Genomic DNA, 26316 nt, shown 5'->3' on the forward strand with positions numbered 1-26316 from the left:
AGTGATAATTGCATGCCAACATCAAAAAGCAGGTTTTATGTTTCTATTAGCTAGATGTGTATATTACGGTTGTCTTATACTTACACTGTTGGGGCTAGAGAAATGGGGGTAGGTGTCTGTGTGTGTGGGGAGAGTATTCAGTAGGTAAGAGTAGGTCAGAAGACATGTGAAGGTGATGGGGATTTCCAGATGGTGGTGGTGGGTTTATGGTGATGGGTGAGGTGCATGTATGTATGGGGTGGTGTTAGGTTGTCATGGGGGTAGAAATGGTGGTGGAAGGATGTATATGTGAACGTCCCCCTTGCACTCTCCATGTAACACTCCTTCCCTCTGTCATCCTAACCCCTCTTCTCACCTGTGTGAGAATGGTGTGTATATGTATTGGCTGTGAATGGATGTGTAAGTGGAGTGTCAGTGTGCATGTGCATTTTTATCCTCTCCCCATTGGATTCCCCATTTTCCCCCTTTCTTCCATGTGTGTGTATATGCTGAGGGGAGGGGGGGGGGGAACGTGTGAGTGCGGTAGGAATGTGAGAGAGGGTGTGTGTGTGTTGGGCAATATGTTCCCCTTGTAGTCTCCCACCTGTGTGAGAAGGGAGGAGGTGAGAGGATGTGTATGTGTGTTTATGGGGCTAGTGTGAGTGATATTAGGAATGTCTTGAGTGTGTGTCTGTGCATTTTGGGGAGGGGGGTGCATTCTCCTTACATTCTCTCCTTTGCCTCTCACCTCCCCCTGGTGTGTGTGTGCATGGGGGGTTTACATGAATGACTGGTGTGTGTCTGGGAATAACTGAAGGTGTATGTGTGTTGGCGAGTTGCTGAGCATGTTGTGTGTGGGCAGGGGGAGGGCATGTATAGGTATGTGGGGGTGCATGAGGATGTGAGGAGTGTATGTGTATTGGGAACATATGGCTGTGGGGGGAGTATGTATGGGGGATGCATGTGTGTGAGAACAGGAGGGATCCAGAGCCTGCACAATGGAGGAGTTGCTCAGGTTAGTAAAGAGCCACAGCAGAGCTTCATTTCAGAGTGTAACCTTCTAGCAACCCAGGTGCTGAGCTGGAGCTCCTCAAGCAGGGCTTTCCCCCATGTTGGAGGAGGCCTTAGGCCCCTCTACCTCATTGGGGTCAAGTAAGCTGTGGACAGGCTGCTCCCAGATATGCAAGAGTCCCTTGTAGGCATTGTATAGGGCTCAGTGCCAGCCAAGAAGTCTGTTCCTTGGAGCCAGCAGTACAATTGCCAATGAAACAGCACTGAGTCCTGGTACCAGCAGCGTGTTTGCATGCAGTCTCGGCACTGTCAATGCACCACTCGCCGGCACATCAAGCTCTGAAGATACATGGGGCTTCTACGCATTTAGACTTGGCACCTGGATTGCTTCCTTCCTCTGCATCATTGATGTATCAGAGCTGGGAGCTCTCAATATTTCAAGCCTAGGAGCTCAGATTGATGCCATTGATGCATCAAGCCTCCATGCTACCAATGCATCAGTTTCTTAAATTGCGGATCTCTTTCATGCAGTCTGAGGTTAGGAGTTGTGAAAGGAAATATGCTCCATTTACAACCTCCTTTTTCAAGGGCAATTTCTTCATAAAGGCTTCTAGAGCAAGTTCTTTGTCTAGAGATGCTGGATTTTATCTGTTCGATGATGCCCTTGATCTCTATATATCTCACCAAGACAGCTACTACAGTATCCAGACGGCCTTCAAGTTAAACTTATTTTGGTTTCAGAAGATGATTTCCCACCCCAAAGGCCTGGCCAAGAGGGCACAATAGCCCTTAGACCACATGGCAGAGTTGGTGAAGACTTTCTTTACCTCCCTGACAGCCAAGGATGAGAGACACACTCCTTGTCCTCTCCTTTCTAGGATGTCTGATTTCCTTCCTCAAGAGAGAGTGCAAAAGACCCTAGGGTTTGGAGTGGTGCAGCTGCCCCATCAATCACTTGTGGAGTTAGCAGTAAGGCGGGCAAAGAAAACAAGGATGTTCTCTAATATTCCACCAGGCAAAACTCCCAGGCTGCTGGACAATTTTGTGGGTAAAAGGTTTGCCAGAGCATAATGCTTAATGCCCGCATTGCTGCACAACAGTTCTATATGGTGCAGTACTTTACATGTTTACTTTCAGAAACTGAAACTGCTGCTAGGCCCAGGTGACACGGGCCACATTGTATGTCTGCTGGCACTCCTGAATGCAGAGAAATGTGTATGCCAACTCATCCAGTCAGTCTATGAGTCAATTGAACTAATCACTGGAAGGGGGACAATATGTAAATGTACAATTCTAACACTAAATTTTCAAAAGGGAAACTTTGATAAAATGAGCAAAATAGATCCAAGATGGCTGTGCTGGTGAGATGCACTTGATGTCTATCCCTGGGTCCTACCTGATTTTCGGCCATGCCTCAGTCTGGCATGAAAGGAAGGCCAGAGAACATGAATCTTTGGCCATTCCTTCTACCACAGACCTGAAGGACGCTCATGTGTGGCGAGGACTGGAGATTCCGGGAGTTGGTTTGCTGGGGAGTGATCGGGAGGAAGCAGTACCTGACGCTTCCCCGGAAGAACGGGTAGCCCCGCAAACCGGCCAGCCCAACAAACCAGCCAAGGCAAGATCCCGGGGCTTTGTTTGGGAGACGGCGCCACTGGAAGAAGATAGTGACGCTGAAACCCGAGTGGTTGTTACGAGTCCCATTACAAAACCCTTTAACATCTCGGGCTCTGTTGGGGATAACGTTGGAAATGAAGCTCGGCGGCAATATGGAGAGACAGCTTCAATGCTTCCTGATTTTCAATCGGCCGAGTTGGTAAGTCCTGCATAAATCATCCTTGATACAATCTGGGATGCAATTCAATTATTTAACAGCAATATTTCCAAACAGTTAATGCCTTATGTTAATTCTGAATGTTTTGGATGACTGCATGAAAAATGCAGAAATTGAGATTTCAAGAAACCGGGAAGATTGCGTGATCTTGAAAAAGGATGTTAGTGCCTTAAAAGAGATTCAACACACTATCTTAAAGGAGTATTCAGGGACAAATTTCAAGCTGGAGCTAATGGAAAATCAAACTCATGCAAAAAATATCTGACTTCATTTCCCGAAAGACCCCAGTGGAAGAGATATTTTCTAAAAATTCTTAAAATACCTGAGCAGACTCTTCCTCCAGTATCTAAGATTTATTATATTTCACCCTTTAAAAAGGGTAGTGAAGATCAAACGTGGTGGTCAGGTATTTACTACCATTAAATCTCAATTGGATGTCACAAACATTCTTGAAACCACACAGAGGGAATTGTCTACTCCAGCTACACTTATCGTGTCTCTTCTTTCGGAGTCTGGATATTTAAAATATTCTCTCATTATCGTTCAGAAAGTTTTCTGGGAAAGAATGTGCATGTTTTTCCTGACATGGCAAGAGAACCTCAGAGAAAGAGGAAACAGTTTCCTTAAATTCCCCTGAAAATGCATCATTAAATATCAAAGTGCCTCATAAACTTTCTTTTTGCCTTCTCAGCTCTCTTCTTTCCTAAGTGAAAGATTTCCTCCTGTAGTTGGTTCCTCTCCTATTTCTTGAACTTATAATAAGCCTCTGGACTCCGTTCATAATGTATGATCCTCATTTTCACCAGCTTGTTTCCTTTTTTTTGCTATTTTTTAGTTTTTTCTGAGGTTATGGGATTGGCTCCTTATATCGAGGACTTAATTCATAAGTGGCTTTCTACTTATTTCTTTACATTTTTCTTCTTTTGTTTAAATGTTTTTCTTAGCCATTATGTTTGCTATTCAAGTGAGAAACTTCTTGAATTGTATTGGAAATGTTATAAATTAAAATTTAAAAAAAATTGAGCAAAGTAGAAAAAAACTAAAAGGTGCAGCTGCAGAGGTTAAGTTACAACAGGCATGGACATTATTTACAAATACAATCTTAGAAGCACAATCCAAATGTATTCCACGCATTAGGAAAGGTGGAAGGAAGGCAAAACAATTACTGACACGGTTGAAAGGTGAGGTGAAAGAGGCTATTTTAGCTTAAAAAACAAATCCTTCAAAAATTGGAAGAAGGATCCATCTGAAGAAAATAGGAAAGCATAAGCATTGTCAAGTAAATAAAACATTGATAAGGCAGGCTAAGAGAGAATTTGAAATGAAGTTTGCCATAGAGGCAAAAACTCATAATAAATACTCTTTAAATTAAGCAAGACACCTGCGAGGGAGTCAGTTGGACCGTTAGATGACCGAGGGGTTAAAGGGGCTCTTAAGGAAGATAAGGCCATTGCGGAAAGACTATATGAATTCTAATGAGGATGTTAGGGAGTTACTGGTTCTGGAGATGGTTTTCAAGGGTGATGAGTCAAATGAACTGAACCCAATCACTGTGAACCTGGAAGATGTAGTAGGCCAGATTGACAAACTAAAGAGCAGCAAATCATCTGGACTGGATGGTGTGCACCCCACGGTTCTGAAGGAACTGAAATTTCAGATCCATTAATTATTTATTTATTTTATTTATTTAAGTTTTTTTTATATACCAACATTCAAGACAGTAGTCCCATCATGCTGGTTCACAAGAAACAGGGGTGCAGTTATAATAAAACTTTACAATTTGAACAATAGTGCAGAAAAGCAGTTACATATAACAAGGAAATCAATAACTTGGAGTGAGAAGGAAAATGGAGATCAGATAATTATATATATGTATAAATAACATTGTATAAATACATTGTATTTATACAATGTTATAAATACATTGTATGACATTGTATAAATACATTGTTATAAATTAAAATTTGTAACCTATCATTAAAATCATCCATTGTACCTGAAGACTGGAGGGTGGCAAATGTAACGCCAATATTTAAAAAGGGGTCCAGGGGCAATCTGGGAAACTAGAACAGTGAGCCTAACCTCAGTGCCAGGAAAAATAGTGGAAACTATTCTGAACATATAGAAATACATAGTTTAATGGAACACAGTCAGCATGGATTTACCTAAGGGAAGTCTTCCCTCACAAATCTACTTCATTTTTTTGAGGGGGTTAATAAATGTGGATAAAGGTGAACTGGTAGATGTAGTGTATTTGGATTTTCAGAAGGTGTTTGACAAAGTCTCTCATGAAAGGCTTCCAAGAAAACTAGAAAGTCATGGGATAGGAGTCGATGTCCTTTGTGGATTACAAACTGGTTAAAAGACTGGAAACAGAGAGTAGATTAAATGGTCAATTTCCTAGAGTGTAGCAGATGGACTCAGGACCAATGGGTATAGTGTGCTCCTGATAGCAGTTGGAGACGGAGTCAGATTTCAATCTGATGTCAGCACTACATATACCCCTGCAGGAAGCTCTGCCCTTCAGTATTTTTCCGTCTCCATAGCAGTTCGGGACTCTACATGCTTGCACAGCATTAGAGTATTCTAACCAAAGAAATCCAAAACAAAGAAGAAACCTTACCTCTACAGATGAGCTCCGCTCTCCTGCTTTGATACCTACGGGTTCCTCCCCCAGTTGAGAATTCCTGAGGTGATTTCCACGATCCCGCCGAGTTAGGCCTCTGTCCAGCAGCCAGTTCCCGGCGTGGACTTAGACCCCGGAAACGGGTGCGGCTGAGAGGCAGTGGGTGCAACTCCGAGCGCGGTGGTGAAGGTACCTTTCCCTCGCCCCCCCGCAGCCAGAGACTGCCCGGAACGAGACCAGGAAGCGCCGAGACAAGGTAAGGTAGAAAACTTCCTAAAAGTCTCCGGTCTCTGAAGCTCGAATAGCCGCTCAGATCGCCAGCCGGCGTCAGGGCTACTGAGTTGATCAGCCCTGCCCGGGCTAGACTTCGGTCCGATAAAAGGGTCCTCCCAATCTTCGGTCCGATGCGAGGGTCCTCCCAATCTGATCCGCACAAACCGGGGGTTCTGCAATTCTATGCGCACAAGAGACAAGAAGCTCAAGGCTCAGGTCCTCTGCCCAGCGTGCCACATAAGAGCTGCGCAGCATGAAGAGGTCACAGCTCTGTGTCTACAATGCGAGGAGGCCCTGGGTGAACCAGGTCAAGGTCCTCCCCAGCCAGTACTGGGATCCAAATCCACCGACAGTACATCTGACCGCTCTACCCCCAGCGGGAGCCGCCTCCAATCGGGGCTCCCTGGGGACAGCGCAGCACCTCTCAGTTTATACCCAGCATCTATCTCCTGGGTAGAATTCTTCAAAGGCCTACATACCTTTGTCCACATGCAACTGGCGCCTCCGATGACACAGCCACAGCCTCCCCCAGAGGACCCTAACATCCCGGGACCCTCTAAACCCAGAGAAGTGCCTCTCCGGCCCAAAAGCCCCAACACTGGGGACACGGATACCTCAGACGAGGATCAAGATTACCTGGAGGAAGGGGAAATTCCCCCAGGAACGGAACCTTACCGAACCATGAGGCGGTTCTTCACCAAAGGCGAACTATCAGACCTCGTGGCTCACAGCTTGAAAGACCTCGCTATCCCTTGCACGAGTGCCACAGGGGAACCGAAGACTAACCCCCTCCTCGACTCAGTCAGGCCTCCCGCCATTTCCCTTTGCTGCAAGCCGTTCAACAGCTGATTGACCTGGAATGGGAGGCTCCAGAGGCCACGTTCAAGGGGGGATGGACCCTGCCAGCCCTATACCCTCTGGAATCTGCTGCCAAAGATCTCCTGGCATTCCCCAAAGTGTATGCCATGCTCTGCGCGGGCTCAAAGCGCACTACCATCCCAGTCGAGGGAGGAGCGGCACTCAAGGATGCCCAGGACAGACGTCTGGAATCCATCCTCAAACAGTCATTCGACGATTCAGCTAGGTCACTACAGATCACGGCTTGCTGTGCCGTGGTGACACGCGCCTTCTTATCAAAGACCAGGAACGCCACCACACCCGTCGAAGCACCAGCAGTATCATTCCTCACAGATGCGACCTCCAACCTGGTGTGCACCGCAGCCAGAGACGTTTCATCCGTTGTGGCAGCCAGAAGACAACTCTAGCTCCGAAGCTGGTCAGCCAATGCGACATCCAAGACAAGACTTACGAGAATGCCTTTTAAGGGGAGCCCTGCTGTTCTTAAGCAAACTCGAGAAGTTAGCAGACAAATGGGGCGAATCCCCAGTACCGCGGCTACCGGAGGACAAGAACAAGAGAAGCCAGCGTCCCTCCCCCCCCCCCCCCCCCCCCCCCCCCCCCCCCCCGGGAATATCTAAGGGCAGGGGATCACAGTGCTTCAAATCATACAAAAATACATATTGAGCATCTCACCTCGCAGGCAGGGGCCAGTCCTTTCGGAACAAACACAGCAAAAGGGGAGCCGGCACGGGTCCAGGCCGCACCCCACAATGAAGATCAGCCGACCCATCCACAGGAAGAAGCCATAGGGGGCAGACTTGCCCTATTCTACCAAAGATGGGTCGAGATAACTTCGGACAAGTGGGTCCTAACCATCATTCGAGAGGGATATTATCTGGACTTCCACAACATTCCTCCGGACAAATTTGTGAAATCTCCCTACCACCACCCTTCCAAGAGGACAACAGTGGAAACCACACTGACCAAATTGCTCGACTTAAAAGCCATAACGCCGGTGCCCACGCATCAACAAAATACTGGGCACTATTCCATCTATTTTATTGTTCCCAAGGAAGAGGGTACGTTCCGGCCCATCCTGGACCTCAAGTCCATCAACCACCACCTGAGAGTACCTCGCTTCTGCATGAAAACCCTACGCTCGGTCATAAGGGCGATACAGCCGGGAGAATTTCTCATATCCCTGGATCTGTCAGAAGCCTACCTGCACATCCCAGGCCATCATGAGCATCAGCGTTTTTTACGCTTCGTGATCCCACAACCTCAGGAAAATCTAAAAAATAGCAAAAAAGGAAACAAGCTGGTGAAAATGAGGATCACTCATTATGAACGGAGTCCAGAGGCTTATTATAAGTTCAAGAAATAGGAGAAGAACCAACTACAGGAGGAAATCTTTCACTTAGGAAAGAGGAGAGCTGAGAAGGCAAAAAGAAAGTATATGAGGCACTTTGATATTTAACGATGCATTTACCAGTTCCGGGCACTACCCTTTACCATACATTTACCAGTTCCGGGCATTACCCTTTGGGCTAGCCACAGCACCCCGAACATTCACCAAAATCATGGTAGCAGTGGCGGCGAAACTGAGGAAAGAAGGAATCCTCGTACACCCATATCTGGATGATTGGCTGATCAGGGCAAAATCCCCAGAGGAAAGTCATCAGGCGACCACCAGAGTCAAAACTCTACTGGAGAACCTCGGGTGGGTGGTCAATACAAACAAGAGCTGTCTGCAGCCCTCCCACTCTCTGGAATACCTGGGAGACACCAGACAAGACAAGGTCATTCTGACTCCCACAAGGAGAATAAAACTGATGAACCAATTGCGAAACCTGTTGAGCAGTCTTCACCCCAAGGTGTGGGACTACCTCCAAGTCCTCGGTATCATGATATCCAAACTGGAAGTGGTTCCATGGGCAAGAGCTCACATGTGACCCTTACAGCGTTCCCTACTGTCACAATGGAATTCGATGTCCCAGAACCACTCCGTTCGCCTCCAGCTCCCGGAGGAAGTTCGAACCCAGCTACAATGGTGGCTACAAGAAGACCATCTGAGCAAGGGAGTAAGGCTATCCCAACCAACCTGGATCCTGCTCACTACAGATGCGAGCCTACGAGGGTGGGGGGAGCCCACTGCCAGGAACTGACTGCCATGAGGCAATGTGACAAGGAAGAGTCAGGATGGAACATCATTCTACTGGAAGCACGGGCAGTCAGGCTAGCCTGCCTATCGTTCAGTCACAGACTCTGGGGCAAATCGGTCAATCATGTCGGACAACACCTCAACAGTTGCCTACATCAACCGCCAGGGAGGAACCAGAAGCCAGCAGGTGTCCCTGGAAATAGACCCTCTAATGACGTGGGCGGAATCAAACCTACAAGAGATCTCAGCCACCCACATTGCGGGAAAAGACGTCGTCACTGCAGATTACCTCAGCAGAGAAAGTCTAGACCCAGGGGAATGGAGGTTGTTGGCCACAGCCTTCCAGTTGATAGTAAACCTCTGGGGAACACCAGCCATGGACCTCCTGGCAACCTGGTCCAACGCCCAAGTTCCCAACTTCTTCAGTCACAGACGGGAACCAAAATCCCAAGGGATTGATCCCCTCGTCCAGGCCTGGCCACAAGAAATCCTGCTATATGCCTTCCCTCCATGGCCGCTACTGGGCGGGATCATCTGCAAGATAGAACACCACAGGGGACCAGTACTTCTAGTGGCCCCGGACTGGCCAAGAAGGCCGTGGTACGCAGACATGCGAAGACTACTGACAGGGAGCCCTCTCCCTCTACCTCCACGAAGACCCAACTCTATTCTCTCTCTTACGGTCTGGCCATTGAGAGGACACGACTGAAGAAGAGTGGATACTCGGGGGCGGTGATTGACACTCTGCTCCGAGCATGCAAGTTTTCCACATCTCTAACCTACATACGAATATGGAGAATATTCGAAGCCTGGTATGAAGACCACGACATCCTCCCGTGGACGGTCAAAATTCCCATGATTCTGGAATTCCTGCAGAAGGGATTGTCTTTCAACTCCATCAAGGTGCAGGTGGCTGCGTTGGCCTGCTACAGAGCCAAGGTGGTGGGCAGCAGCCTAGCCTCTCACCCGGACATCTCCCGCTTCCTGAAAGGGGTCAAACAGATCCGACCACCCCTAAAGTGGCCGGGACCTTTATGGAATCTCAATCTAGTCCTAGACTTCCTAGCAGGAGCCTCCTTCAGACCCACCCACGGTCTGTCCCTCCGACTACTAACATTGAAGACTGCATTTCTAGTGGCAGTCTCTTCGGCCCATCGCATCTCTAAGCTTCAAGCACTGTCTTGTCGAGAACCATTCCTCAGGTTCACACTGGGATCCCTACAGCTAAGCACGGTCCCTTCCTTCCTCCCAAAAGTGGTTTCTCACTTCCATCTAAACCAAACAGTCTCTCTGCCATCGCCAGACAAGCATAAAGACTCGGAAGAATCTCGCCGCCTTCGGTATCTTAACGTCGGCAGACTCCTAGTCCGATACCTGTAAAGGTCGAATTCATACGAAAGATGGACCACCTATTCATCCTTCACAGCGGGAAGAAACAAGGGGAAGCGGCCTCATGGGCAACCATAGCCCACTGGATCAAAGAAGTTATCAAGGCAGCCTACGTAGAGGCAGGCAAGCCTCCACCTCTACAAGTCAAGGCCCATTCCACTAGAGCCCAGGCAGTGTCCTGGGCAGAAACCAAGATGCTATCGCCCGCCGAGATCTGTCGGGCGGCGACATAGTCCTCCATTCACACCTTCTCTAGGTTCTACCGCCTGGAAGTTCAGGCTTGGGAGGACACAGCATTCGCAAGGGCAGTACTAAGTGGGCCACGGGCAGAGTCCCACCCGGTTCGGGAGTAGCTTTTGTACATCCCATTGGTCCTGAGTCCATCTGCTACACGCTAGGAAATGGAGAAATTACTTACCTGATAATTTCGTTTTCCTTAGTGTAGACAGATGGATTCAGCATACCGCCCATGGCTGCCGACAAACACAGAAACCTCGGGTGACAATCCCCGAGAACAAGACAAACACAGGTAAGCCATGCTTCCCTCTAATTAAGACACCCATACCTACTGGGTGTCGGCGTTTCTCGGTTGAGTGCACTGGCGGTCTCCAGCTATAACCCCATCAACCAGTTCGTTAATCACGTTAACCAAGTTATCCAGGTTAATCATATATCCACAATTATCCAAGTTAATGATATATCCACAATTGCTTTTTGAAGAGAATACTAAAGAGCAGAGCTTCCTGCATGGTATATGTACTAGGGCTGACATCAGATTGAAATCTGACTCCGTCTCCAACTGCTATCAGGAGCACACTATACCCATTGGTCGTGAGTCCATCTGTCTACACTAAGGAAAATGAAATTCTCAGGTAAGTAATTTCTCCATTTTCTCAGTGGAAAAGTATAAACAGTGGCGTGCTTCAGGGATCTGTACTTAGATCAATGCTTTCAATATATTTATAAATTATCTAAACAGGAATACGACGAAGTAATCAGATTTGCAGATACAAAATCATTCAGAGTAGTTAAATCACAAGTGGATTGTGATAAATTGCAGGAGGACCTTACGAGATTGGAAGATTGGGCATCTAAATGGCAGATGAAATTTAATGTGGACAAGTGTAAGGTGATGCATATAGGGAAAAATAACCCATGCTGTAGTTATACGATGTTAGATTTCATATTAGGAGCTACCACACAGGAAAAAGATCCAGGTATCAATGTGGATAATACATTGAAATTGTCGGCTCAGTGTACTGTGGGTGTCAAAAAAGCAAGCAGAATGCTAGAAATTATTAGGAAGGGAATGGTGAATAAAAGGGAAAATGTCATCTGTATTGCTCCATTTTGAGATCGCACCTTGAGTACTGTGTACAGTTCTGGTCGCGGCATCTCAAAAAAGATATAGATGCACTGGAGAAGGTACAGAAAGGGGATGGAACAGCTCCCCTATGAGGAAAGGCTAAAGAGGGTTAGGGCTGTTCAGCTTGGAGAAGAGACTGCTGAGGGGGGATATGATAGATGTCTTTAAAATCATGAGAGATCTAGAACGGGTAAATGTGAATTGCTTATTCAGTCTTTTGGATAATAGAAGGACTAGGTTGCACTCCATGAAGTTAGCAAGTAGCACATTTTAAAGTAATTGAAGAAAATTCTCTCTCACTCAATTCACAAATAAGCTCTAGAATTTGTTGCCAGAGGATGTGGCTAGTGTAGCTGGGTTTAAAAAAAAGGTTTGGATAAGTTCTTATAGGAGAAGTTCATTAACGGCTATTAATCAAGTTGACTTAGGGAATAGCCACTGCTATTACTGGCATCAATAGCATAGGTTCTGCTTAGTATTTGGGTACCTGGCAGGTTCTTGTAGCCTGGATTGGCCACTGTTGGAAACAGGATGCTAGGCTTAATGGACCCTTGGTTTGACCCAATATGGCAATTTATTATGTTCTTATGTTCTTGATATTACAGCCTGTTCGTAGCTCACTGAATGGCTTGGCTAAGGGCCAGTAGTTTGCGTGACAAGTTGGTGGATGTTCCCTACACTGGAGAATACCTCTTCGGAGACAGTTGCTCAGATCGAAGGGTAGTATGTGGCAGTGCAGTCTCTCTGAACAGACTCTGAGCAGCACTCATCATCAAAATGCTCCTATTTGGCTTTTAAGCATTCCTATTTTCAGAGAAGCTCTTTCTGGAAATTCCAGTTATATCATGCTCCACATGTTGTGCCACGACAGCAGCATGAAAGGCATTAGCCCAAAGCAGCACCTCAAGCCCATTCTATACCTGAGCCCTTTTTTGATTAGCCTTGGAGTCCAGAACTCAGCCCCTCCAGTAGGATGGATAATTAGTCTCTGCTAGGAAAAGAGTTGCTAAATCACCAAAGACTACTGTGTTCTCAAGTTAATGGAATCTGGCTACTGCTTGTTTCTCCCAACTTTCCACACTTCCCCATTGCTCAGCCTTCAATTCAAACCTGACTCACTCGGCACAGCTCTACCTGGAGGGTGGAGACTCTTCTCAAATAGTGGGTGATAGACTCTGTTCAACCCAATCAACATGGTCGGGGTTCTACTCCTGCTATTTCCTTATGCCCAAGAAATTCAGGGGATTGAGGACCCATCCTGGATTTATGAAGTCTGATCAATAGCCTATTATGGGAGAAATTCCTTCCACACCATCCTGCTCTTCATCCATGCAGGATATTGGATGTGTCTTCTGGATCTGAAGCATGTTCAAGCCTACACGTACATCCATCTCCTGCTCCCCACCCCCATTGGCGCTCTGTACGGTTTGTTGTGGAATCATCTCACAACCAATAAGAGGTGCTCCTTTTCAGGCTTTCAGCAGCACCGAGGGGCTTCACCAAATGCCTAACAGTAGTTGCAGCCCATCTCCTTTCATCAGGGTATCTGTGATTTTCCTTACCTGGACTGGCTAGTTACAGGAGCTTCTGAGGCGAGAAGACAATCCAACTTCGATTACTGGATTTCATCATAAATTTCAAGAAACTGAATCTGATTCCATCCCAGAAAATCAAATTCAGTTGGGGCATGGATAAACCCTCTAGATGAGAGCATTTCTGTCAACAGATCAAGCGTGCTGCCTCAGATCCCTACCTCCATCGGGTGGTACAGTTGAATTAGATGACAATCAGGGAAGTGTTAATTGTCCTGGGCCACATGTAGGTGGCAGTTTCTGGTTTCTCTAACCTGCCTCCATATGCAAATCCTGCAATGAGATCTCCCCATCCAGTGGGACCAGTTAGTTCAACCCTGGTGAACGTCCTGTGAGAACTGAAGAGAGAACTTCATGGATAGCAGGACCCGAACATTTTAGAGAACGGTGCCCCTCTTCATCTGCTTCTTCAAGTCATCTTAGTAACAGATGTGTCCAATAAGGATTGCAGAGTGTACACAGGTCTCTTCAGAACCCAGGGAATCTGATCATTGGTGGAATGACTGTTTCAAATCAATCTTTTGGAGTTTTTGAGTAATCAAACACATCTCAGGGAAAAGAGAAGTCTCATCCAGACAGAGACTACCAAGTAGCCATGTTTTACATCATCAAACAAGGATGCAAAGAATGATGCAGATTGCCAAAAGTACCAACTAAACACACTAGTGAAAGACACTTGCTAAGTGATTGACCTTCATAATAGGCTTCATCGTGGAGTGGTGTCACTTTATAACCCAGCCTTATTTGTAGTCATTGGTCAATTTCAAGTGAACATATATTTTTTTGTATCTTTTTTTTATAAATATATGCTGTGAAATTTCAACTTAACTTGAATATGAATGCTGTTTTTATCCGATCGACTGTTGAAACTTCACACAGCATATATTTATAAAAAAAAAAGATACAAAAAAATACTTTGTGCCCTGCAGACAGAGAACTAGCCCTGAAAGTTCTGGAACTCTCTAGTCTTAGCTGGGAGATCAGAAGGAGCAGATATATGTGCTGAGGCCCTGTTCATCTCACGTGGACAGCCTTTTTTCCTGACCCCCAGGCATTAAAAAGTAGTGAAAAGTGTTCAGTTAACATTTGCTGTTTAATCCTTGTTTTTACCTGTTCTTGTTTGCAGATTAGATCTTTTCCCCGTTTACTGTTCTTACTTTTTGTTAATAAACTGTCTTTATTGTATGTATTTGGTCTGTGGGTATATTTGTAAGAACTCTTAGACCCTTGGTTATGTGGGGCCTCAGTGTCCTTAAAAACCACCAGGGGAAGCTTGTGGGTGGGATTCTTGCCCAGAGGCAAGCCGGAACCCAGTTGGCGGGTGGCAAGTTGCCAGTGTAGGAGCATGTGCGCAGGTGCAGGCAGGCCTGGGCAGTGCTTGGCAGGACTATCCAAGTGGCCATAGGGTTACCCCGAGTTGGTGTTAGGAGTAGTGTGACAGATGGGCATAGACAGTTTGTCAGTCAGACCACAATTCCTACAAAAGATGTAAGTCTCACAGGCTGGGAAGCATATATTGAGAAATGTTCTGCACAAGGAAAATATCTTGTCTCTATTTATTTATTTATTTATTTATTTAAGTTTTTTTATATACCAATATTCAAGACAATAGTCCCATCATGCTGGTTCACATGAAACAGGAGTGCAAAATAAACTTAAACTTGAACAATAGTGCGGAAAAAGCAGTTACATGTAACAAGGAAAAATAGAACTTGGAGTGAGAAGGGAAAAGGAAAACCAGCTAATTACATATAATTACATTGTAAGAGGTAGCTAATAGTGATATTGATGGTGATGTGTGTTGATTGTTAGGAGTTAAATAATATTGGAGTTAGAAAAATTCTCTAGAAGAATCTAGGTTCCTTATTCAAAAGGGCTATTGTTTTTGTGGGGTTATTTAGCAATACTCAGAGCCCTACAGGAGCTCTAAACTGCCAGCAAGTCCTGTCTCATTCAGCTGCTGGTATCTGCATCAGAGTAGCAATTTCCAAGTTAGAATGACTGCATGTCACAGATACCAGCAACTGAAGGAAGCACTGGGCTCTTGAGTATTGCCAGATTGAAATCTGTCAGCTCTACTTTTCAGTTGCATAGAAAGATAGGAAGTTTTCAAGGTGTTTTACCATTTAGGGACAGCACATTCATGACTTGGCCATAAGACTGAACTCCTGCAACATTGCCGCATCCATATTTATCTGTTAACAAACAAGAACAGTGTTTATGAGGAGAGGACCAGTCCTATGTATTCTAATATAATCTCTTAGATTAGACCATGAATACAAGAATGGACTTTCTTAGCATATATAGTCCATCAAGGCAATTGCCTTCAGGTGTAAACTTTTCAGGAGATGTCAGTGTGTTGTCTTCATAAACCAAAATGCAAACATGTAAACCCTATTTCCCAAAACATAACTTTTGAAAAGAACAATCTGATAGATACAGGATTTCCTTTTAAAGTGATGCAACCTCTTTGTACCTCTAAAAATATTTCCCTTTCAGTGCCTGTCATAGAACTGAAACAGATTCTACCTTTAGATACCTCTCTCAGAAGTTTTGGATATTTTTAACCTAGTATACTATAGTGAAACTGATCTTAATATCAAACCACAATCTTTTTTTTTTTTTATCTTAATATCAAAGCACAATCAAATGGTTTGACTCTTACCTAGCAAACAGATCATACAAAGTAACCTTCAACAACAAAGAATCAAAGCAGCTCCCCCTTTCACATGGCGTCCCTCAGGGATCATCACTTTCTTCCACCCTTTTCAACATATACATGCTCCCACTATGCAAACTCCTCACCGATCTGGGCCTACAATACTTTGTATACGCCGATGACATCCAGATCCTCCTCCCCATGAAAGAAGGCAAACAAAACACCCTCCTACAATGAAACTCATCCTAGCCCAAATACAAAAACTCCTATCACAAATATCACTCACCATTAACCACTCAAAAACAGCAATCCTGCACATCTCTAACAATCCCCCTACAGAGAATATCCAAGACCATTCCTCCACGCAGAGCAAAAGCCAAATCGTTTCAACTGTAAGAGACCTAAGCATCACACTAGACTCCGAGCTCAACCTGAAAACCTTCATCAATACTATAATAAAAGAGGGCTACTTCAAACTACAAGTCCTCAAAAAAAATCAAACCTCTACCCACTCAAGACTACCGGTCAATACTCCAGGCCCTCATCCTATCGAAACTCGACTACTGTAACTCCATCCTTTATATACCGATATTCAAACATAAGTATCATATCGGTTTACATAATAACTTAAGTGATAGTGTGACCACAGATAGTGTAACATTGTAACGTAGTAAAAAACTGCATCTACGTATTGCTCTAACAATTATAATATTATTACACTGTTGAGTCACTACTAGCTTGTGTCTTTAATGTAACAATACAGTGAGTGATAGGATGTATCCAAGTGGGACTTTGAATAGTGTTAGTGCACATGGTGCAATGCTTACATTCATAATGTGTATATATATGTTAAATTTGATCCCAGTTCCAGTAACCCTTGTTTGATGTAAAGCTTCGTTTTATGCTTCCCTCGTTTCACTGTAAACCGATTTGATATGTTCTTTTTGCACATGAATTTCGGTATATAAAGTTCAAAATAAATAAATGATGTTCCCCTATTTCTGTTAAATCAATACTTAGGAGAACAAGTAATGTTGATCTTGCAATTTTAGCTTAAGATTCTGTCATTGAGAAAACACTATTTTAGGGGGTCGACTGAAGATCTGGTTTAAAGAAAGTACATGTTAATGTTGCTGTAAAATGCCCACTCTAGGAATTTGATCCAAAAACTTTAGAACACATACATAATTTAGTAATTTGCTATTGGAAGGAAAGTAACAGTGTCCTCTGAGCTTTCAGTGCTATTTTGTACACTTTTCTTTTTAACAATCCTTAGTGGAAAACCTCAAATAACAAAATACTGAAACAACTCCTGCATTTTTATTTTAAATTCTTGTGTATCATGACATCTGCCAGAGCCATAAAACTTGGCTCAGCAGTAAAACGTTATGCAAACTCCAAGGATGACAGCTATTCGGCCAACAAACTATTTCGATCTGTTGTTTTATAATACAACATGGTAACCAATCAATGACTTTGCTTCTGAATCCAGAAATGAAATCTGGTATAAATCATATTCCATTCTGAAGTGTAGATGGCTATCTTGTAAATTGAACCATTGTATAAACTCCTGTAGATTTTCAACCATGGCGGTCCAAATGAAAAAAAGCCAATAAAATGTCTCCATAATTTGATGTAACTATACCAAACAGAGCCCTATAAAAACTATTCCTCGAACAAAGACATAAAGAAATCAGGTACCATGGTCACTTCCATGGCAACCCCTTGTGTCTGCAAATAAGTCTTTAAGGAACATGAAATAATTCTGAGTTGGTGCAGTTTATGCTAAGGCTGTTAACAAAAAAAAAAAGGCTGAATACGCAGCTAATGCCTCCAACTGAGGTTTATTAGTATATAGTGATTCCATATCAAGGACCACTAGAATGTGATGATCTAGAATCCCTGTAATATAAGCATGTGAGTAGCATCTTTTATATACGTCTTAGCTTGTGTGACATGTACTTTCAAAAACTGGTCTAAAACGTAGAGACAGGTTCTAAGGAGTTGCCCTGACACTATTGAGCACCCCCGATGGACATGTTAATGTCTTATATATCTTCTGCACTGTGTAAAATTTTTTTTAAAAAAGACGTGGATGTGTGACAGAAACAGATTCTTTTGAAGTCAAAATAACCTGTTTGAGACCCCATGTCTATGAAGTCATCCATTTTCATCTTAATGGTGTTAGTGGGATCACTTGTCAGTGTTTTATAATATTTAGTATCAGCCAACTGACTTCAGCTACATAATCATCTCGGTTTTAGATTACCCGCCTCTCCCTTATGCACTGGCTTGACCACTGTTTCTGAATTGTCTGCAAGGCTCCATATAACTCAAATTTCTTCCATATTTAAATTAACAATGGTGGAATCAAGACCAGTTGTCTGCCTCCATTTATTTATTTATTTAATTAGTTTTTATATACCGGTGTTGGTACATACCTTCACACCGGTTAACAGTATTTCTTAAAATAATAAAAACATAAAATATATAAAAAGGAATAAAAGTACATTTCGTAAAACAAACAAGAGAAGCAATCATAAAAATAGTAAAACATGAGTAAAATAAAAAAATGGTCAAATCTAAAACTAAAATTAAAACAAGGAAGTAAACTCAAATGATACTTCTAACTGGGTACTGCTTGAAAGGCTTGAACAAATAACCAAGTTTTCAAAGCTTTCTTAAACTCTTTTAGGTTACCCTGAAGCCTTAACTCAACGGGTAGGGAATTCCAAAGACCAGGACCTTCCAATGACACCGCCCTTTCCCTAACAGATGTAAGTCTGGCTGTGGAAACAGAGGGGATTGTGAGAAGACCTTTACCTGCTGACCATAAATTTCGCTGAGGAGTGTGGATGCGAATGACAGCATTCATCCGGTCTACCTGTTTGGCGTAGATCGCTTTATGTATTAAGCATAAAGTTTTATATTGAATTCTAAATTCAATTGGCAACCAGTGTAACTCCGCAAGGACTGGGGTAATGTGATCTTTTTTGCTGGTGCCAGAAATGAGTCTGGCAGCAGAATTCTGTAAAATCTGAAGTGGTCTAATCGATGCTTTTGGAAGACCCAACAACAAAGAATTGCAATAATCTAAGTTTGTGACTATTAATGCTTGTAATACTGTTTGGAATTCCTCATAATTCAATAAAGGTTTTAGGCATTTGAGCACTAATAGTTTGTAATAACCTTCCTGAATTTTTATTGCAATATGTTATTTAAATGTGAAATTAGGATCAAGCCAGACGCCTAGGTCTCTGACTTTATTCCCTAGTGTAATAGGCACATTCTCAATATTAACCACCTTAGATTGATCGACTGTGGATATTTTGCGTTCCAACAGCATAATTTCTGTGTTTTTACAATTAAGGCTCAGTTTCATTTGATTTAATAACTGCCTAATAATGTTTAGATACATGTTGGCAAGCTTAAAAGTCTTATCGAGTGAATCATTTACTGGAAGAACGATCTGGAGACAAGTCCTGTAACACCAGTTCAATGCAAGTGACTATACAAGGGTCCATTAGAACTTGCAGTAGCCTCTTAGACTTATGGTATACCACTGACTGATCTGTTGGTGCTAATTGATTCTGAAAAAAATGCCTGAACTCGTAATATATGAAAAAAATCTATAAAAAAAATCTCCCTGGTATTGAAAAGCATTGTATTATATTGTAATAACAAAGGACTCAAGCCTTTATTCGAAACAATCATATCTTTAGAGTTTACCTAATCTGATCATTCGGAAGAGCAGCCTATTTCTCATTATCTAATAGTTTCCCAATTTATTAAGGGATTATACCATTTGAAACCTCCAATCATGATCCCTCCATTTCAATGGGACCTTACTGTAGTCCTTTCCGAGTTAATGAAACCACCCTTTGAACCCTTTACTACAACTGATAAGTTTCTTACTAAGAAACTATTTCTCATAGCTATTGCATCAGCATGTTGAATGAGAAAACTGCAAGCTCCGTATATGCAAAATTTCTGAACCTTGAGACGCACCCAAAAATCCTGCCAAAATTTGTTTTTCAATTCCACTTAAATCAGTCTATTAATCATCCAACATTCTTTCCAAAGCCACATTCATCTCCAGCCAAACAATCTCTTCATACTCTGGACTGTAGAGCAAAGTCTTTCAGAAAGTCTTCATAATTGTTTGTTATATGCTGTAAATAGTTAAGGACATAGTTAAATAGCAAATGCTTTCCAGCTGGTTGTCTCAATGCATCTCTCTCTGCTTTTCTAAACCAGGAATTCACCTACCACAAAAGATAAAGGCTCATCAGCTAAGAGACACAGTCTCTACAGCCCATTTACATCAAGCTTCTATTCAAGATATCTGCAGGGCTGCCACTTCTATACACACTTTTATGAAGCATTACTGCTTGGACTAGGATTCTCGCAATGCTAGTATCTTTGGACAGAGGATTCTCAAGAACTTTCAATAATAGCTTCAACTTCCAGGCATTAACTGCTACAGGTTACATTTTCTGTGCTGCAAATCATTAAAAGATTAATAAACCAACCCTTAGCTTGTGTTTTATTCCTGCTTGTCCACGGAGAAAGTGAAATTGTTAACCTGTAATCATTGTTTTCCGTGGACAGCAGAACAAACCAACCACACAATCCCAGCTTCCTCCCTGAAATTGAAGCTCTGCTTCGTATTGACTGAGGGGCTTGTGCAGCAGAAATAATACATAAGAACATAAGAATTGTAAGACTGGATCAGACCAAGGTCATTTCAGACTTCTCTGTCCTCGGGAAGGTCTCAGTCCCTTCAGAGTTGACAACCAAAAAGTGGGGCTGGTTCAGGTTCGGCCCGAACTTCCCAATGACGTTTTGCCGACCCATCCACAGGACGAGTAGATAGGGGGTCGACTATCCCTCTTCTACCAGCAGTGGGTCGAGATCATGTTTGAGATTTGGGTACTGGATATCATACATAGTAACATAGTAATGACGTCAGAAAAAGACCAAAATGGTCCATCTAGTCGGTCCAGCAAGCTCCATGCAGGTTACCCCTTCGTTTCTGTCAAGGGTCGCAACTGCAATTCCATGCCGGATAAGCTTTTTTTATTCCCATCCTCTAGCCTTTTAGGGATCCACAGTGTTTATCCCATGCCCCTTTGAAATCCTTCACAGTTTTAGTCTTCAATTCCTCTGGAAGGTCATTCCAGGCATCCACCACCCTCAGTGAAGAAATATTTCTTGACATCGGTTCTAAGTCTTCTTCCCTAGAGTTTCAAATTGTGACCCCTAGTTCTACTAAATTGTTTCCAATGGAAAAGGTTTGTTGACTACCATGGATCATTAAAACCTTTCAAGTATCTGAAGGTCTGTATCATATCACCCCTGCTCCTCTCCTCCAGGGTATACATATTCAGGTTCTTCATCCTTTCCTCATAAGTCATTCGATGGAGACCACCCACCATTTTGGTCGCCCTTCTCTGGACCGCCTCCATCCTGTGTCTATCTCCTTTGAAATATGGTCTCCAGAACTGAACACAGTACTCCAGGTGAGGCCTCACCAAGGACCTGTACAAGGGTATTATTACTTCCCTTTTCTTAGTAGATATTCCTCTCTCTCTCTATGCAGGCTAGCATTCTTCTGGCTTTGGCTATCACCATGTCACACTGCTTCGTCGACTTCAGGTCTTTAGACACTATCACCCCCAGGACTCTTTCCTACTCTGTGTACATCAGCCCTTCACCCCCCAACGCATATAGTTCTTTCAGATTACCACATCCCAGATGCATGACTGCATTTCTTGGCTTTGAATCCCAGCTACCATATCTTTGACCACTCTTCCAACTTCCTTAAATCCCAATATTGACTGGGTAAATGTATCATCGGGACACGCTAGAAAGATAACGTTCCTGGATAGAATAAATGATAGCTTTATGGAGCAATTGGTTCAGGAACCGACGAGAGAGGGAGCAATTTTAGATCTAATTCTCAGTGGAGCACAGGACTTGGTGAGAAAGGTAACGGTGGTGGGGCCGCTTGGCAATAGTTATCATAATATGATCAAATTTGATTTAATGACGAAGAGGAACATTGTGCAAATCCAAGGCTCTCGTGCTAAACTTTCAAAAGGGAAACTTTGATAAAATGAGAAAAATTGTTAGAAAAAAACTGAAAGGAGCAGCTACAAAAGTAAAAACTGTCCAAGAGGCGTCGTCATTGTTAAAAAAAAAAAAAAAAAAAAAAAAAATACCATTCTAGAAGCACAGTCCAGATGTATTCCACACATTAAGAAAGGTGGAAAGAAGGCAAAACGATTACCGGCATGGTTAAAAGGGGAGGTGAAAGAAGCTATTTTAGCCAAAAGATCTGGAGAAGGTTTTCATGGGTAATGATTCAGATGGACTGAACCAATTTTTCCCAATATGCATCACCTTTCACTTGTCCACATTAAATTTCATCTGCCATTTAGATGCCCAATTTTCCAGCCTCACAAGGTCCTCCTGTAATGGATCACAGTCTGCTTGTGATTTAATTACTCTGAATAATTTTGTATCATCCGCAAATTTGATAACCTCTATCGTCGTATTCCTTTCCAGATCATTTATATATATATATTGAAAAGCACCGGTCCAAGTACAGATCCCTGAGGCACTCCACTGTTTACCCTTTTCCACTGAGAAAACTGACCATTTAATCCTACTCTGTTTCCTGTCTTTTAACCAGCTTGTAATCCACGAAAGGACATCGCCTCCTATCCTATGACTTTTTAGTTTTCGTAGAAGCCTCTCATGAGGGACTTTGTCAAACGCCTTCTGAAAATCCAAATACACTATATCTACCGGTTCACCTTTATCCACATGTTTATTAACCCCTTCAAAAAAAATGAAGCAGATTTGTTAGGCAAGACTTCCCTTGGGTAAATCCATGTTGACTGTGTTCCATTAAATCATGTCTTTCTATACGCTCTACGATTTTGATCTTGAGAATAGTTTCTACTATTTTTCCTGGCACTGAAGTCAGGCTCACTGGTCTATAGTTACCCGGATCGCCCCAGGAGCCTTTTTTAAATATTGGGGTTACATTGGCCACCCTCCAGTCTTCAGGTACAATGGATTATTTTAATGATAGTTTACAAATTTTAACTAATAGATCAGAAATTTCATTTTTTAGTTCCTTCAGTACCCTAGGATGCATACCATCTGGTCCAGGTGATTTGCTACTCTTTAGTTTGTCAATCTGGCCTACTACATCTTCCAGGTTCACAGTGATTTCGTTCAGTTCGTCTGACTCAGGGGTGGGCAGTTCCGGTCCTCAAGGGCCACAAACCAGTCTGGTTTTCAGGATATCCCTAATGAATATGCATGAGAGAGATTTGCATGCACTCTGCCTCAGTAGTATGCAAATCTGTCATGCATATTCATTAGGATATCCTAAAACCTCGACAGGTTTGTGGCCCTCGAGGACTGGAATTGCCCACCCCTGGCCTCTGACTCATCACCCCTGAAAACCATCTCCGGAATTGGTATCTCCCCAACATCCTCATTAGTAAACACGGAAGCAAAGAATTCATTTAGTCTTTCTGCAATGGCCTTATCTTCCCTAAGAACCCCTTTAACCCCTCGGTCATCTAATGGTCCAACTGACTCCCTCACAGGTTTCTTGCTTTGGATATATTTTAAAAAGTTTTTATTATGAGTTTTTGCCTCTCTGGCCAACTTTATTTCAAATTCTCCCTTCGCCTGTCTTATCAATGTTTTACACTTAACTTGACAATGCTTATGTTCTATCCTGTTTTCTTCAGATGGATCCTTCTTCCAATTTTTGAAGGATGTTTTTTTGGCTAAAATAGCCTCTTTCACCTCACCTTTTAACCATGATTGTAATCGTTTTGCCTTCCTTCCACCTTTCTTAATGTGTGGAATACATATGGACTGCGCCTCTAGGATTGTATTTTTAAACAATGTCCAAGCCTGTTGAACACTTTTAACCTTTGCAGCTGCACCTTTCAGTTTTTTTCTATTTTCCTTATTTTATCAAAGTTTCCCTTCTGAAAATTTAGTGTTAGAGCTGCAGATTTACTTATTGTCCCCCTTCCAGTTATTAGTTTAAATTTGATCATGTTATGAACACTGTTGCCAAGTGGCCCCACCACTGTACCTCTCTCACCAAATCCTGCGTTCCACTAAGAATTAATACTAAAATAACTCCCTCTCGTTGGTTCCTGAACCAATTGCTCCATGAAGCAATCATTTATTACATCTAGGAACTTTGTCTCTAGCAAGTCCTGATGATACATTTAACCAGTCAATATTGGGGTAATTGAAATCTCCCATTATTATTGCACTGCCAAATTGGTTTGCTTCCCTGATTTCTCTTAGCATTTCATCATCTGTCTGACCATTTTGTCCATGTGGACTGTAGTATACTCCTATCACTATACTCTTACCCAAGACACATGGGATTTCTACCCATATAGATTCTATTGAGCATTTAGTCTCTTGTATGATCTTTATCCTGTTGGACTCTATACCCTCCCGGACATAAAGTGCCACACCCCCACCAAGTTGATCCTCCCTATCATTGTGATATAATTTGTACCCTGATATAGCACTGTCCCATTGGTTATCCTCCTTCCACCAAGTCTCTGTGATGCCAATTATGTTAATCTCATCATTTGCTGCTGTACACTCTAATTCTCCCATCTTACTTCTTAGACTTCTGGCATTGGCATACAGACATTTCAAAGTGTGTTTTTTGTTTGTTTTAACAACTTGCTTTTCAGTTGTTTGGAATAATTCGGAAATCATTAGCTCTGGTGATTTTTTACATATAGGCATATGGACTATGTTTGCTTTTAATGGAACCTCTCTGTTGGGATGCCTTAACTCTCCTGTTTCATTAGTATCCTTCAAGGATACATTTCTCTGAACCATGCACTGCTGAGTGACTGTCGGCTTTCCCCTTTGTTCTAGTTTAAAAACTGCTCTATCTCCTTTTTGAAAGTTAGTGCCAGCAGCTTGGTTCCACTCTGGTTAAGGTGGAGCCCATCCTTTCGGAAAAGTCTCCCCTTTCCCCAAAAGTTTCCACAGTTCCTTACAAAGCTGAATCCCTCTTCCCTGCACCATCGTCTCATCCACGCATTGAAACTCTGGAGCTCTGCCTGCCTCTGGGGACCTGCACGTGGAACAGGAAGCATTTCAGAGAATGCCACCCTGGAGGTTCTGGATTTCAGCTTCCTACCTAAAATCCTAAATTTGGCTTCCAGAACCTCTCTCCCACATTTTCCTATGTCATTGGTGCCCACATGTACCACGACAGCCGGCTCCTCCCCAGCACTGTCTATAATTCTATCTAGGTGACGCGTGAGGTCTGCCACCTTTGCACCAGGCAGGCAAGTTACCAGGTGGTCCTCACGTCCACCAGCCACCCTGCTATCTACATTTCTAATAATCGAATCACCAACTATGATGGCCGGCCAAATCCTTCCCTCCTGGGCAGTAGCCCTGGGAGACTTGTCCTCAGTGTGAGAGGACAATACAGCACCTGGAGAGCAGGTCCTTGCTACAGGATCACTTCCTGCTACACCAGGGTGATGTTCTCCTACTGGAAGACCTTTCTGATCCAAGGCAGCACTAGGGCTGCCAGACTGGATTAAAGCCATTCTCTCTGATTAGTTAAAATCCTAAAGATAAGGTAAAGTATGGTTAGTCCCGAGCAAAGATTTTTAATAGGTTCTTGAGCTAAGAACTAAAAGTATGTTATCCAGTAAAGATTAATAGATAGGGTACGAGAAGGATACATGCTGGAGTTTCGCAGAATCCCTCGGGACATCTTCAAGTCTCCCTGCCACTCCCAGCGCAAGAAGCTGGCAGTGGAATCTACCTTGACAAGACTCCTCAATTTGAGGGCTATAATTCCAGTACCTACACCCCAGGAAAATACGGGGCACTATTCCATATATTTCATCGTACCCAAGAAAGAGGGTTCCTTTTGCCCCCATCCTGGACCTCGAGTATCAACCATCATCTATGAGTAATTCATTTCCGCATGGAAGCTCTACACTCCGTCATAATGGCCGTACAACCAGGAGAGTTCTTAACCTCCTTGGACATCTCGGAGGCCTACCTTCACATTCCAACAACCCCACCAGCGTTTCCTACGCTTTGCAGTGCTAGACGGCCATTCAGTTCCGGGCAACGTCCTTCATCCTGGCTTCCGTCCCCAGAACATTTTCCAAAATTATGGTGGTCGTGGCAGCGGCACTGAGGAAAGAACAAATCTTGGTGCACCCATACTTGGGCAACTGGTTGATCCGGGCGAAGTTGTTAGAAGAGAGCCTCCAGGTGACCAACAGGGTGATGTCCCTGCTTCAGGAACTTAGTTGGGTCGTGAACATGGACAAGAGCATTCTTAAGCCCTCCCAGTCCTTAGAGTATATGGAAGTCTGGTTCAACACCAAACAGGACAAAGTCTTCCTTCCACTCTTGAGGATAAGGAAGATGATGTGCCAAGTGCACCGATTGATAAACGCAATACGCCCCAGGGTGTGGAGCTATCTTCAGGTCCTTGGTCTGATGGCATCAACCCTGGAGTTAGTACCATGGGTGAGGGC

The 26316-nt window shown here is 43.4% G+C and overlaps 1 protein-coding gene across 4 annotated transcripts in view; it reads left to right on the forward strand.

The window, feature by feature from the left end:
• TENT2 (terminal nucleotidyltransferase 2) overlaps nt 1-26316 on the forward strand; it is a 377719-nt gene that overhangs the window by 345923 nt on the left and 5480 nt on the right. The window contains exon 14 of one of the 4 annotated variants that reach the window (XM_029575578.1): nt 19988-20228. The exons of the other annotated variants lie outside the window; for them this stretch is intronic. Coding sequence (XP_029431438.1) covers nt 19988-20011 — 24 coding nt within the window. The 3' untranslated portion in view covers nt 20012-20228. Of the gene's footprint in view, nt 1-19987; nt 20229-26316 lie in introns of those variants that run through there. 4 annotated transcript variants of the gene reach the window in all.

This window comes from Rhinatrema bivittatum, chromosome 1, assembly GCF_901001135.1.
Source record: "Rhinatrema bivittatum chromosome 1, aRhiBiv1.1, whole genome shotgun sequence".
NCBI classification, from domain to species: Eukaryota; Metazoa; Chordata; class Amphibia; order Gymnophiona; family Rhinatrematidae; genus Rhinatrema; species Rhinatrema bivittatum.